This window comes from Gossypium hirsutum, chromosome A08 (genome assembly GCF_007990345.1).
Source record: "Gossypium hirsutum isolate 1008001.06 chromosome A08, Gossypium_hirsutum_v2.1, whole genome shotgun sequence".
Taxonomy (NCBI): domain Eukaryota; kingdom Viridiplantae; phylum Streptophyta; class Magnoliopsida; order Malvales; family Malvaceae; genus Gossypium; species Gossypium hirsutum.
In genome coordinates, this window is record NC_053431.1 from 77,210,295 (window position 1) to 77,223,563 (window position 13,269).

Consider the following 13,269-nt stretch of genomic DNA (forward strand, 5'->3'; position numbering starts at 1 on the left):
TTTTCTTTTCTTTTCTATATGTATTGGTATGAAAAAGAGTTCATGATATTCCGGTGCTTCCTTCTTCTTTCATGGTTCAACCACGACCTAATAAATTACTGGATAAATAAAACAATGTGTGGGGGTGGGGAAAAAGTTAACGCCCAAAATATCCTTCAAATCAGAACCTCTCAGCAGACTAGGGATAAGGGAAGGGAAGAACCCTTGGCATTAAAACTTTATCCACCCATCAATCTCAGTAGGAGACATGCATATATCACCTAAGATCTGCAAAGGACCACCTGTCCTTTGGAAAGGTTTATTTTGCACGTGCGAAAGTGTGTCAATCAATTTTGAACTCAAATCGTTCTTCTAATATGGACAGAGGAAGCTGCACATTTTCTCTTTTCATGTTCACAAGCCCGAGTTTGAACCCCCTAGGATAAATTATAAAGGCATTTTGTCCTCTTGCATACGTGTAGGGATCATATTCATAGGTGCCCTTGCCTAGTGGGTGTCCTATTTACTCTCACCTGTCAACACAATCACCATTATCTCCAAGGATTCTGCTTTGCGTTCATGCCTCAAAAGTAAATTAAAAAAAGAAGAAGCAAGTTTCATGTCTCACTGCTTTTTAGACATTCCTTGCTGCTTCAACTATTTCCTTGAGGTTTTCTCAATTACCTTCTGCTTTCCTGTTCAATAAGTTTATTTACAATTATTTTGTTAGCTTCATGCCCTCCCGTATAATTTCCTTATCCTATAAAAGTCTAATACTGCCCCTACTCCCTCCATTCTTCAGGCTTCTACGATTTAGTCCCGAATTTAAACCCTCCATTTGTTTGGTTTAAAAAATAAAATTGGAGGCAATACAGACCTACTAATTAAGTTTTGTTTTTACAAAAGGAGCCTAAAACCAAAAAAAAAAAAGAAAAAAAGAAAAAAAAAGAAATGTTACTTTTGTAAGTTTAAAGATCAAAATCAAATGACATTTTTTTAATCTTATCTTGTGAAGAATGATTTAGCAGCGGCTTTAGGAATTTATTAATCAAGCTACAGAAAAAGATTCAATTGGAGGTTCCAAATTCCAAATATGATGAAAGAAAGAGACCCTGGCTGGGAGATATAAGACATTTATCTCACACCACATATCCTTAGCCCTCTCTTCTCACATATCCCTTTCCAGTTTACTTGTATAATTCTATATACCCCCCACCTCATTTTCTACTTTTATTGTAGCTTAAGGTAAATACTTATATGATTGTGTCAAATATTAAAACTATATATGAATTATGGTTTATGGTTTAACGTGTAATTGTATACATGAGCTTTAATTTTGTATAATTTTATACATAATATTTTGATTTGATCAAATTCTTGTAAATTATTAACACAATTCTTGATATAATATTATTTTATGTTTATATATTGCATACATAAATAATTATATTTATCTAATATAAAAATAAATTTATGTATTTATTTCTTTAAATGTGTATGATTAAATTAAAATTAAAGTTTCAATTATATATTTGAACCACAATTAGAGTTTCACGTGTATAATTGTACCAAACTAAAATTCATCTATACAATTGCAAATTAAATCAAAGTATGTATAATTTTGATATTTATCCTAAACCCTATCACGATAAGTGGTAAAAGTATTGTGAAGGCCCTTGTACTAGGAATCAAATTGCGTTTTGCTCTCTCTACTAAAAAATAGGCAAATTATTCTCTATACATTATATCAAAAAGCAAATTGGTACTTTCTGTTAAAAATTTAATTCGTTTATACTGTTAAAAACTAACGTGATTGACAGAATAACCAAACAATGACACACGACATGCAGGGGCGTAGCCAGGGGGCTGGCATGGACCCGGCCCCCCTAAAATGGAAAATTTTATTTTAGGCCCTTGAAATTTTTTAAAAATTTTAAATTAGTAAAGGTAAAATTACACTTTGGCCCCCCTAAATTTATAAAAATTCAATTTAATCCTTTACAAGTTATAAAATATAAACTATAAAAAATTAAAATTTCATCCGGCCCCCCTAAAAAAATTTTCTGGCTTCGCCTCTGATAACATGTCATATATACCTCATAATGACGTACATGGACCAAATTTTAACAGTAGAAATGGATAAAATTTTTAACAAAATGACTAAATTGTTCTTTGATCTATTATAGAATGATTAATTTACCCAGTTTTTGAGTAGAAAGGACAAAATGCAATTCAACTCCTACTACAGGGGATACTTTTACCAAAGATACGTTGATATTCTTAATGACACCTAAATAAACATTTAAACTCTTAATGATGTTTAACTAGTATATTGAGTAACCTAAATCAATACTTCATTTAAAACAAAGAGTTTGTCAAAATTTGAGTGCATAACAATCTAACAAATTAGCTCTAATTGCCAGAAAAAAGAGACCAAATTGAAGTAAACTGTTTGTGGAATTGTATTAGTATAAGCTAACAATTTGTAGTCAAAGTATAACATATTTGAATAAAAGCAGTAACTAATTTAATTAGGCATCTCTTCCCTATTAGTTAGGAAAGCAAATTTGAATTCTGTGCTTGCGTTGCGCAACAATACTATCAAAAGATATTTTTGTAGGCCATAAAAGCAAAGTTGGTGGTACTGTTTCGGGCTGACTGTGTCCCATTCTTTACCAACAACAAAGCAAAGCAAGAGTTCCACTTATGGAAGATGGCCTATGCCTTCAATTTATAACCAACGTTACTGTTTTAACATGGATTTCGCCACGTCAAAGTGGGAACAAAATTGGTGGGTTGGGGGGGGCAGGTGTACTTAGGGAGGCTGATCAAAAACTAACTCACCCGGACAGCCGGTGACTGCATTGCCTAGGTAGAACCATCAGAAGTCGTGATAGAACCGTCGTTAGCCGGTAATTGCGGAGGCTTGCCTCTTTGACTTACATACCGTACGTCTCCACTGTCCACATCTCTTGGTTTTTTAAAACCTTCTTATGATACTAAAATAAAAAACTTTTTTTTACTTTTTTGAAAGGGCAAAAGCAAAAGCAAGATGACAAAAATATTTTCGGCAACCCAAAAAAAAAAAAGAAAAAGGTTAATTTCCGGCGGAGACCGTTGATTGCTGTTGGGAATTAAGCGCTCTCTTTTTGACCTTTTAAATAAAATAGCCAAATGAAAATGGACATCTTGCACAGTTGATTTTACAAAGGATGCCATTGTTATTTTCTTGTCATATTGCCTACCTGATGCCGTCGGTGGACTCCTAATTTGAGAAAGAGAAAATAAAAATGGGGTTGTCGGGTTTGGAGAATCCTACTTACCATTATCAACAATTCCGGTTGATGCTGAGAAGTTTCCTCAATAATTAAAGCAATTATTCAAATTCCCTCTAATATTTAGATTTTAATTCTACATCCAATCGTCATAAAAACCTCAACCCCCCTTTTCTTTAGCTGGACAAAATAATGGCTTTTAGTTGAGAATTTAGGGTTACATTCAACTCCCTTCATCAATAATATATAACATTTACATTTATCCATTAATAATGCATCTTTTTCTTTATGATTTTCACATCAGTTCATTCTCCAAAGATATGTAGATTTATGTGTGGTCAATAAATTATACCTTAAAATTTATTGTTTATGATAATAATTATAATTTTTTTAAAATTTATATATATTATATATTATATAATTTTTTACATTTTTAATCAATATAATATATATAATATTAAAAAAATAAAAGAAACATGTGGTATATTCTAATAACACCTCATGATAAATTAATATCTGGTCAATTACCATCAATAATAAGTCAATGCCTACCATGGTCAATTAACATCGATCAATGGTCGATCATTATGACATTTTTTTCGTTGGGCAAAGTGACCTAACAAATATTTTTATCCAACATTACAAAATAGATAAAATAAAATAAAAATAAATTTAAGTATAGAATTGAGAAAATAAATATATTTTAAGAGATTTAAGTTAATATTTAAAATAATCATATTTAATACAATTCAAAAAGAAAAAAGAAAAGAAAATGTTTAAAATAATTAGGGTTAGATATGTACTATAATGGGCCTAATCAAGCAGTGTGGCAGCATCTGTAAAAGATGATCCAGGGTTTGCAATTTTCCCATACCTAATACGACAGGAGACGCAAACGGACAGGTCGCAGACTGCAGAAGCCAGATGATTAATTTAAAATAAAATAAAAATAAAAATAAAAATAAAAATAATTTGCATTAATTATGGGTGAACAAATTTCAAAACTTAAACCAAGTAGCCAAGTTTTGCAAAATCCAATTATGTCCACCATTTGTAACCCACAACAGGGTACCCTCTCACATGCTGTGCCCAACAGAGATTTAATGGAGCCGTAATAAACTTCATGCCTTAATTTCAGGGGCATTATTCCCAAGTGACAAACAATGTAAGTTTATTGGAGTGGAGAAGGCATAAAAAGAAATTTTATAGAAGAGTAAAAATCAGAAATTAATTTTTAATCATGTTTAGCAGCAGTTTCCCTGCCAAAAAGAACCATTAAATCCGCACCGACTCTACCCAGTAAAAGACTAAAAGCGCCAGGGACACCCACATGACTTTGTTCTTTCTCTTTCCCTCTCCTCCAATTATTATTAAAACTACTTTCAATTCACAATTTTTAATCTCCCTTGCTCTTCCTTCCCTCCACTCCACAATATATAGAGGCTTCAGCTCCTCTTCCAATTCCCAATCCCACTGCTCTTTCTCTCTTCACTTTCATTTCTATCGCCTCTTTTAACTCATTACATTTTTTTACCTTTTTCTCTTACTAGACTGCATTTTTTGTGTTCGATTCCAAATGGGTTTCTCTTTTTAGTTTTATAAACTTGAAGGAAACCCCACTCTGCTGCAGAAAGAGATCTGTTTTTGTTTGAACTTGAAACTTGAATTGTGTCTTTTGATAAGTTTGAATGTACATGGAGAAGTTGATGAGGCTGATTGAAATGACTCCTTTACTTCTGCTGCTTTTTCTTCCTTTTGTTTTTGCTGGACATGACTATAACCAAGCTCTGAGCAAGAGCATTCTGTTCTTTGAAGCTCAGAGATCTGGTTACCTTCCTCATAACCAGAGAGTTACGTGGAGAGCCAATTCCGGCTTGAATGACGGCAAGGCCAGTGGGGTAAGTTAAAGTTCCACTCTCAACTTGAACTTGTTTTCTCGGTCAAAACGTCACTTTTGTTCTTTGACATGCTTCATTTAGAATCGAAAATTATGGTATTGATGGTTGAAGTTGTTTTCACAAATTCTCAAGGTGGATCTGGTTGGAGGGTACTACGATGCAGGGGACAATGTGAAGTTCGGACTGCCCATGGCATTCACCATAACAATGATGTCCTGGAGTATTATAGAGTACGGGAAACAAATGGGTGCAAATGGAGAGCTCGGCCATGCGATGGAAGCAATCAAGTGGGGCACTGACTACCTCATTAAAGCTCATCCCGAACCTTATGTCCTTTATGGAGAGGTACTCTTCCCGACCTTCTTCCCTCCTCGTGTTTCTTGCCATTCTTAACACTCCATTATTTTGTCACTAATATGTCCAAATCCCTTTTTCAAATCTCAAACTTGATAGCAACACTTGGCTACTAATAAAATATTAGTTTGAATTTAATACTTCTAAAACTCAAAAGGACTCAATTAAAAATAATTAATTTTGGTGAGATCCATTTTAGGTGGGCGACGGTAACAGTGACCACTACTGTTGGCAAAGACCAGAGGACATGACCACCGACCGTCATGCTTACAAGATAGACCCAAGCAATCCGGGGTCGGATCTGGCAGGTGAAACTGCCGCCGCCATGGCTGCCGCCTCAATCGTCTTCCGCCGTTCCAACCCTGCATATTCCACCGAGCTTCTTCGCCATGCCTACCAGGTATACGTTTACGCAGTCTGTGTCTTCTCGCGTTGCTGGGACCATTGTACCTGCCGGTGCATGTTAGCTTACACTCTCAACCTTTTTTATCATAAGGTGATAGGAAAAAACGGTTGTTATTACGCAATCTTTTGTCGGCCTCAATTTCGCAACTTGGCGTGCCCAACCCTAGTTTTCATTTAATAAAAACAACCACCTCTGTTTACTTCTTTCTTCTAAAAAAATACTACCACTGTTTTGAGCCAGGAAAAATAAAAACCATTTAACCGTTGTAGTAGCTACTTTTTGGGTGAAACGGTGTCGTTCGCCAGATTCTTGTTAATGGTTTAAAATTGATCATGGGTAGAAGAGGTGGGTATAGTTAAATTCTATATCGCCCCATACTTGGCATGTTTGTTCCATCACCTGCCTCTTATAATTTTAAAAATCATTATCATTTTTATAAATTTGGCTTCAATTAAATTTTTAAATTTTTTATTTTTTTAAAATCAAGTAAATATTTATTATTTTCTATGTTAAGCTTTTAAAAATTTATAAAAAATAAGATGATAATTTTTTATAATGGAACGGATTGACCCCAGTGGATTGATGTCCTAATTTTATGACTCCTGGTGATGAGAACGCTTGACTTTGCTTTTGCCCCATCCATCACGGGTAATTAATCTTTTATGACCGTACAGATCTCTCGTACAAGCAGATCTTAACCGTTCATTTGTACCCCAAAATGGTCGCAATGAGTCATTTCGTTTCTCACGTGCCAACACTGTCGGTGCTCCTCCTGTTTAACTTACATCCCCAAATTGCCCTTGCCTCTTTCCTCAAATTGCTTCACCTATCCTATCCATACTCTTAAACAAAAATTTCAGTAGGTTTTACAATATAATTAATTTTAAATTTTGTTTTTGTTTTCAGCTATTCGAATTTGCTGATAAATACAGAGGTAAATACGACAGCAGCATCACAGTTGCCCAAAAATACTACCGATCCATCAGTGGCTACAATGTAAGCTTTTCTAAATTTTCTCAAAGCAATCAATTTGAGCAATTTATAGTTTTAATGGCAGAAAATAGCATGTTTACTGGTACGGTTTATTAATTAAGTTGGAATGTTATCGTGTAGGACGAGTTGTTGTGGGCCGCTGCATGGCTGTACCAAGCTAGTAACAATGAGTACTACTTGAACTATCTTGGCAAAAATGGTGATTCTATGGGTGGAACCGGTTGGGCCATGACTGAGTTCGGTTGGGACGTCAAGTACGCTGGGGTTCAGACCCTTGTCGCCAAGGTATTATTTCAATATCTGAATCTAGTACTTATTGGTTTCTTCAAGCTGCAAAATTCAACCTAGTAGTTTTCGTTTCCCTGTAGTTCTTAATGCAAGGCAAAGCTGGACTCCATGCACCGGTGTTTGAGAGGTACCACCAAAAGGCAGAGTACTTCATGTGCTCATTGATCGGGAAGGGTGGCCGTAATATTCAAAAGACTCCCGGGGGTTTGATTTTCCGACAGAGGTGGAATAATATGCAGTTCGTGACTAGTGCTTCGTTCTTGGCCACCGTGTACTCTGACTATCTCGCTTCCTCTAGGGGAAGCTTGAAGTGTGCTGCTGGCAATGTTGCACCATCCGAGCTTCTTTCTTTTGCAAAATCTCAGGTGATCACTCTTCTCGTCATGTATTCAAGTATTATTGAATGGTGACCACTGACAAATTCAACCTTTATAACAAAATTTCTGATGTTTTGCAATGTTGAATTATCAGGTGGATTACATTCTTGGAGACAATCCAAGAGCAACAAGTTACATGGTTGGTTATGGGAACAATTTCCCACGACAAGTTCACCACCGAGCTTCTTCAATTGTTTCGTTCAAGGTTGACCCTAAATTCGTTGCGTGCCGACAAGGCTATGCCACTTGGTATTCAAGGAAAGCAAGTGATCCTAATGTCCTCACCGGTGCTATTGTCGGAGGACCTGATGCCTATGATAACTTTGCCGATGAAAGGGACAATTATGAGCAAACAGAGCCTGCTACCTACAACAATGCTCCTCTTCTTGGCATATTGGCTAGGCTTGGTGGTGGTCATGGCGGTTATAATCAGCTCCTTCCTGGTATGTAAAAGCATATATCTCCCTGTTGAAGTTATACGGTTACAACTTTTTATTCTAACTCTCGCTAATTCCATCAATCATGATGATCATGACATTGGCTTTTCATGCAGTGGTTGTCCCAGCTCCTAATCCTGTTGTTGCCAAACCAAAGCCGGCGCCAAAACCCAAATTCACTCCAACCCCTGGTATATTCTTTGCTTCTCTTTTAAATGATTTCCCCATAAACATTGTTGGACCTACTCTTAGGAATTAGGACACAATCTGCTATTGATGAAGGAACATTTGGTTCTGTTTCTCATTATAGTAGCTATTAAATTTCAAGATCTGATAGTGGGGGAATTTTTTGTTTATTTGGCAGCTACATCGTCTAATCCAATTACCATAGAGCAGAAGATGACAACTTCCTGGAATGCCAAGGGAAAAACCTACTACAGGTATTCCACAATAGTGACCAACAAGTCTTACAAGACACTGAAGGATCTCAAGCTTTCTATATCAAAGCTTTATGGTCCTCTATGGGGTCTCTCCAAGTCTGGCAATTCTTATGGTTTCCCAACATGGCTCAACTCTCTACCTGCTGGAAAGAGTATTGAGTTTGTATACATCCATTCTACTTCTCCTGCTGATGTCTCGGTTTCAAGCTACAATTTGGCTTAAGAATGAAAGGACCAACAACAATGCTATAGCAGAGTTAAAAATCCACTCTGTTTCCTGGGTTATTGTGGTGCTTAGAGTTGTGCAGTATACCGAATACCTATCCAAAAAAAAAGGGTTTTCTTTCTCTTGTTTGGGGATATCCAACTTTACTTGTTGATTATGGTTGTAGGTGATATATTAGGTATAAAAAACAATGAAGATAGGAGGAGAAAGGAGTGAAGAGACAAATTTAAAAGAAGAGCTCATCCTCATTCCCCTCTACTTCATTAGTTTTTATATATAATATTATAGTAGGTAGAATAGAAGACATGAAAAAGAGCGAGAATTGAGAAGTTAAACAAATGGCTTCTCAATAGATTGAAAAGGAGTGTTTTTTATTTGTGCTTCAGAGCACCAAATGTCTGTTTTTTCCCTTTTAGTGTTATGCTGTAATCAAAGCTTTGCAGCATTTTATAATTTCCATATAAATACAGTTTGCACAACAATGTGTTTTGTCCAAGATTGAACTATTTTCATGGAAGTTCAGTGTTACCGCATAGGAACTTTCCTCTAGTATGACGGTATTCTAAAAGACGTGCTTTTGCATTTTGTTCAGTTGCATCCGAGAAGTAGCTTGGGAATCCAATTTCCAACTTTTGTATATACAAAGCAACTTCCTAGAATTACTTTTTCAGAAAACACAAAAATTAACGGCAGAGAAGCATGGGTTAGAATTTTTGAGCGGTTCCTATTCTTATATTTTGGATAACAAAATAAACCCAATGTAGCCCAACAAAGAGCAAGCCGACCCAAATAAAATACGATTAAATAGTCTTACACAGGTCTCAGCCTTGTAAGATTAAAAGCCTTCTAGCTCACAAGGAGATCGAACATAGCCATAAAGTAGCAAAAATTAGAGTTGTCAAAGGGAAAGCTCCTTTTGCCCCGGAATGTGAGACACAGTCTGATGATGATGATGATATACCTTTGAAAATGCTTTACCTTGGAGGCATGGCTTGTACAAAAAGGCTTAACATTCCTCTCTCACCCAAAGCAAAGAAGGTTTCAGAGAAGTAAGATGCATAGCCCGTACATTCTCTATCTAAAGAAGAAGATGCCTTGCTCAAGAAGAACCAAACAGGTATTTGTTGTTGGCCAAAAAGAACTTCATTGAAGAACTGAGCATCGATGAGCGAAGCTTTGGCATTAGAGGAATTGATGTCATTCTTGAGAAGATTGATCTGCTGCAGTTAATGACTTATGTTCAACCTTAAGTGAAGGATGTTGTGTATGAGTTTTATGCAAATTTGCTCAAGACCATAAACAAGTCTAAAAATAAACTGTATCACAAGACTTACATCAGAGGAAAGTGGAGCAGTATACACGGTCGAAATGGTGATAACTAGGGATCTACTAGCACCAAAGATTTTAGAGACATGGTGATGAACTAAACTCAATCACGCTTTACTAAAGCTGTCCAGTCAACAAACCTCTCTTGAATTATACCCTACAGCATGTCTGCCTCCGCTTTTACTTACTTACTATCATTATTGTTTGGAGAATGGGAACTACAATGTAACGCTACATTTTGCTGATATTCAATTCTCAAGCTATGCAAGCCTTGGAAAGTGATTGTTTGACATCTATATTCAGGTAAAATATCAAAACTATTTGTGTTAATAGCTTTTCAACTACAGGGATACACCCGTGTCCTTTACCCATGATGAATTAATTTCAATTTCGAACCTACAGGGGTTTTCACATTGCCTGGCACACACCAGTCTCCATGGCCCATGTCTCTAACACGGCCATGACACGCTCATGTGCAAAAACCTGGACGTTCTGTTTCTGACGTCAGTGATTCTTAAGGTTCACACGGCCAAGGCACACACCCGTGTGCTAGGCCGTGTCCTTCACACGGCAGAGACACGGCTGATACACATGGTCGTGTCTCTGCCCATTTGTTTACTACCATGCATACTGGCTTGCAAATTTTACATGCAGGGGACACACGGCTAGATTACACGCCTGTGGGCATACTGTGTGTCACACACAGACTAGACACACGCCCGTGTGTCTACATGTGTGGACAAAAATAAGGCTATCTACCAAGCCTCTTTGTCACCCTTACTCACATAACCTACAAAAAATCAATCAAGACCAATACAAGAATGGTCCACATAACTAAAACAACCACAATAGACAACATTTCACATATGCAATATACTCATCCATGAAAGTAACATCTTTTATGTATATATAACAAAATGAATATTAGCCCTCATTTAAGGCTTTATACAAAATAAAGGGTTTTAGCCCAAGCCAACACAATTGGCCAATTCCCAATGACACAAAACATTAAAGTCTAAGCCCTATACATGCCATACTCAAAACAAGTAATCTAACTATACCGAGTGCTTCAGCTGATAGTGTGATTGTTGGCTCTGACGTCTGTTGGTCCTCGAGCTATTTAGGCGACACTATAAGAAAATGGAAAGGAATAGGGCAAGCATAAAGCTTAGTAAGTTTCATGCAATAAATATAACAATAACTTTACCATTCATTATCATACTCATAGTACTTAAGTAGGCATAAGCACAACTTACTCATCACTAGCCAATACATTTCATATAGCATATATTGAACTCACATCTCATACATTTCAAATAAGTACTTGTACCACTCACAACATGGTTATACTTTCCTTGCTTAACTTAACCTGTGACTCTCTCCATTGAACCATTTGGAATGCTATCGGATATTCATTAAGCCTCAAACATAGGGTATAATCTGATGCCATGCCCCAGACATGGTCTTACACTAGCTCACACATTAAGTCGATGCCATGTCCCAGACATGGTCTTACACTGACACATCTTGTAGCCGATGCATGTCCCAGACATGTCTTACACTGGCTTGCATTTCAAGGCCAATGCATATCCTAGACATGTCTTACACTAGCTCTCGTTTCAATGCCGATGCCATGTTCCAGACATGGTCTTACACTGGCTCTCGTAATGTGGCTGATGCATGTTCCAGACATGTCTTACACTAGCACACAATTAACCTGATTGTCATGGCATGAATATCCGATTTGTTCCCACGGTTCACCCAGAAGTTCTACTATCCTAAGATTTATCATACAAATGATCATTTCCACAAACAAGCAATTTATGTTATAGCAATCCAAAACCATATAATAACAATGTAGTTGTATTATTCACATACAACTTACCTTGGATTATAAAATATGACGATTAGTCGGTCTAATCTACTAGCTTGGCCTTCCCCCAGTCTAGGTTTGGATTTTGAATTTCTTGATCTATAATAATATAATTAACTCGTTTTGTCAGCACCTTAATTTAGACACTCGAAAATTCAATATTGGGCAAAATAACCATTTTGGCCCTAGACTTTCATAAAATGACCATTTTACCCCTATGCTCAAAAATCGATTTTTATCTAATTTCTTCATATCATAAGCCTAGCCGACCCATTTTTACTCTTATAACAACCCAAAATTTCCATTATTTCTCACATCTATCATCTAATTTTCAACTTATGCAAAATGGTCCCTAGTTAAGGTTTCCTTGAAAACTACTTCACAAAACTTGTTTATTACACAACCATAACTCATATTATTCCATAAAATTTTAGAAAACATGTTAATTATTATGGAAAAACCCTAAACTTTCAACCATTTAGCCAAATAGTCCCGCATTTGAAAGATCATGCTACAAGAGGTCTAAAAATACAAAAATCATCAAGAAAAACTATCAAAATCATTTACTTGTGAAGGTAAAGAGTGGCTGCAATTTTTTTAAGCTTCTAAACCCCTATTTTTGCTAGTATTTTCGGTGGTGAAGAAGGTGAGAAAAAGATGACACATTTTCTTTATTTTATTTCATTTTGGTAAAATAATTTACCAAATTTCTACCTAATTTTGACTTTTTCCACCTTTTGTCTCCTATGGCCTGCCATTACCTATCCAAGAGTCTATTTGCCCTTTAAAGACCCCCAATTTTGATTCTCTAGCTATTTAACACCTTTAGCTATCAAAATAGGACTTTTGTACTTTATGTGATTTAGTCTTTTTTCACAATTAAGCATGAAACCGCTAAAATTAACTCACCAAAATTTTTATACTTTCATATAATCATGCCATAACACATAAAATAACATTAAAAATAATTTCTCTACCCTCGAATCAATGGTCCCGAAACCACTATTCTGACTAAGCCCAAAATCGGGTTGTTACAATTTTCCCCCTTAGGGATTTTCGTCTTTGAAAATCTTACCGGTGAATAGGTTTGGGTATTGATCTTTCATGGTCTCTTCGGGTTCCCATGTGGCTTCTTCGACCCCATGTCTATGCCATAATACCTTAACTAGTGCTATGCTTTTATTCCTCAATTGTTTAAACTCCCGAGCCAAAATCTTAACCGGCTCTTTGCCATAAGTCATATCAGGCTGAATCTCAACCTCAGTTAGCGCGATCACATACGAAAGATCCGATCTATATCGACGTATCATGGACACATGAAACATATTGTGAATCTTTTCCAACTCTGAGGGAAAAACCAACCAGTAGGCAACAGGCATTACTCTTTCGGTAATTTT

At 36.2% G+C, this 13,269-nt stretch overlaps 1 protein-coding gene across 1 annotated transcript; it reads left to right on the forward strand.

The window, feature by feature from the left end:
• The first annotated feature begins 4,597 nt into the window (after window positions 1-4,597).
• Window positions 4,598-9,169, forward strand: LOC107945842 (endoglucanase 6). Its single transcript, XM_041074680.1, has 9 exons — window positions 4,598-5,152; window positions 5,285-5,497; window positions 5,706-5,906; window positions 6,819-6,908; window positions 7,026-7,190; window positions 7,274-7,558; window positions 7,665-8,013; window positions 8,124-8,198; window positions 8,372-9,169. Exons 1-9 carry the CDS (start codon window positions 4,943-4,945, stop codon window positions 8,668-8,670), a joined length of 1,887 nt encoding a protein of 628 aa, XP_040930614.1. The 5' UTR covers window positions 4,598-4,942; the 3' UTR covers window positions 8,671-9,169.
• The last annotated feature ends 4,100 nt before the right edge of the window (window positions 9,170-13,269 follow it).

What these genes read in the sequence shown, in the direction of transcription:
- LOC107945842 (XM_041074680.1), top strand. Translation starts at nt 4,943, where the DNA reads ATGTACATGGAGAAGTTGATGAGGCTGATTGAAATGACTCCTTTACTT. An exon ending in TTCTTCGCCATGCCTACCAG is followed by an intron (nt 5,907 to 6,818) that starts GTATACGTTTAC and finishes TTTTGTTTTCAG; the next exon opens with CTATTCGAATTTGCTGATAA. An exon ending in TTTCTTTTGCAAAATCTCAG is followed by an intron (nt 7,559 to 7,664) that starts GTGATCACTCTT and finishes TTGAATTATCAG; the next exon opens with GTGGATTACATTCTTGGAGA.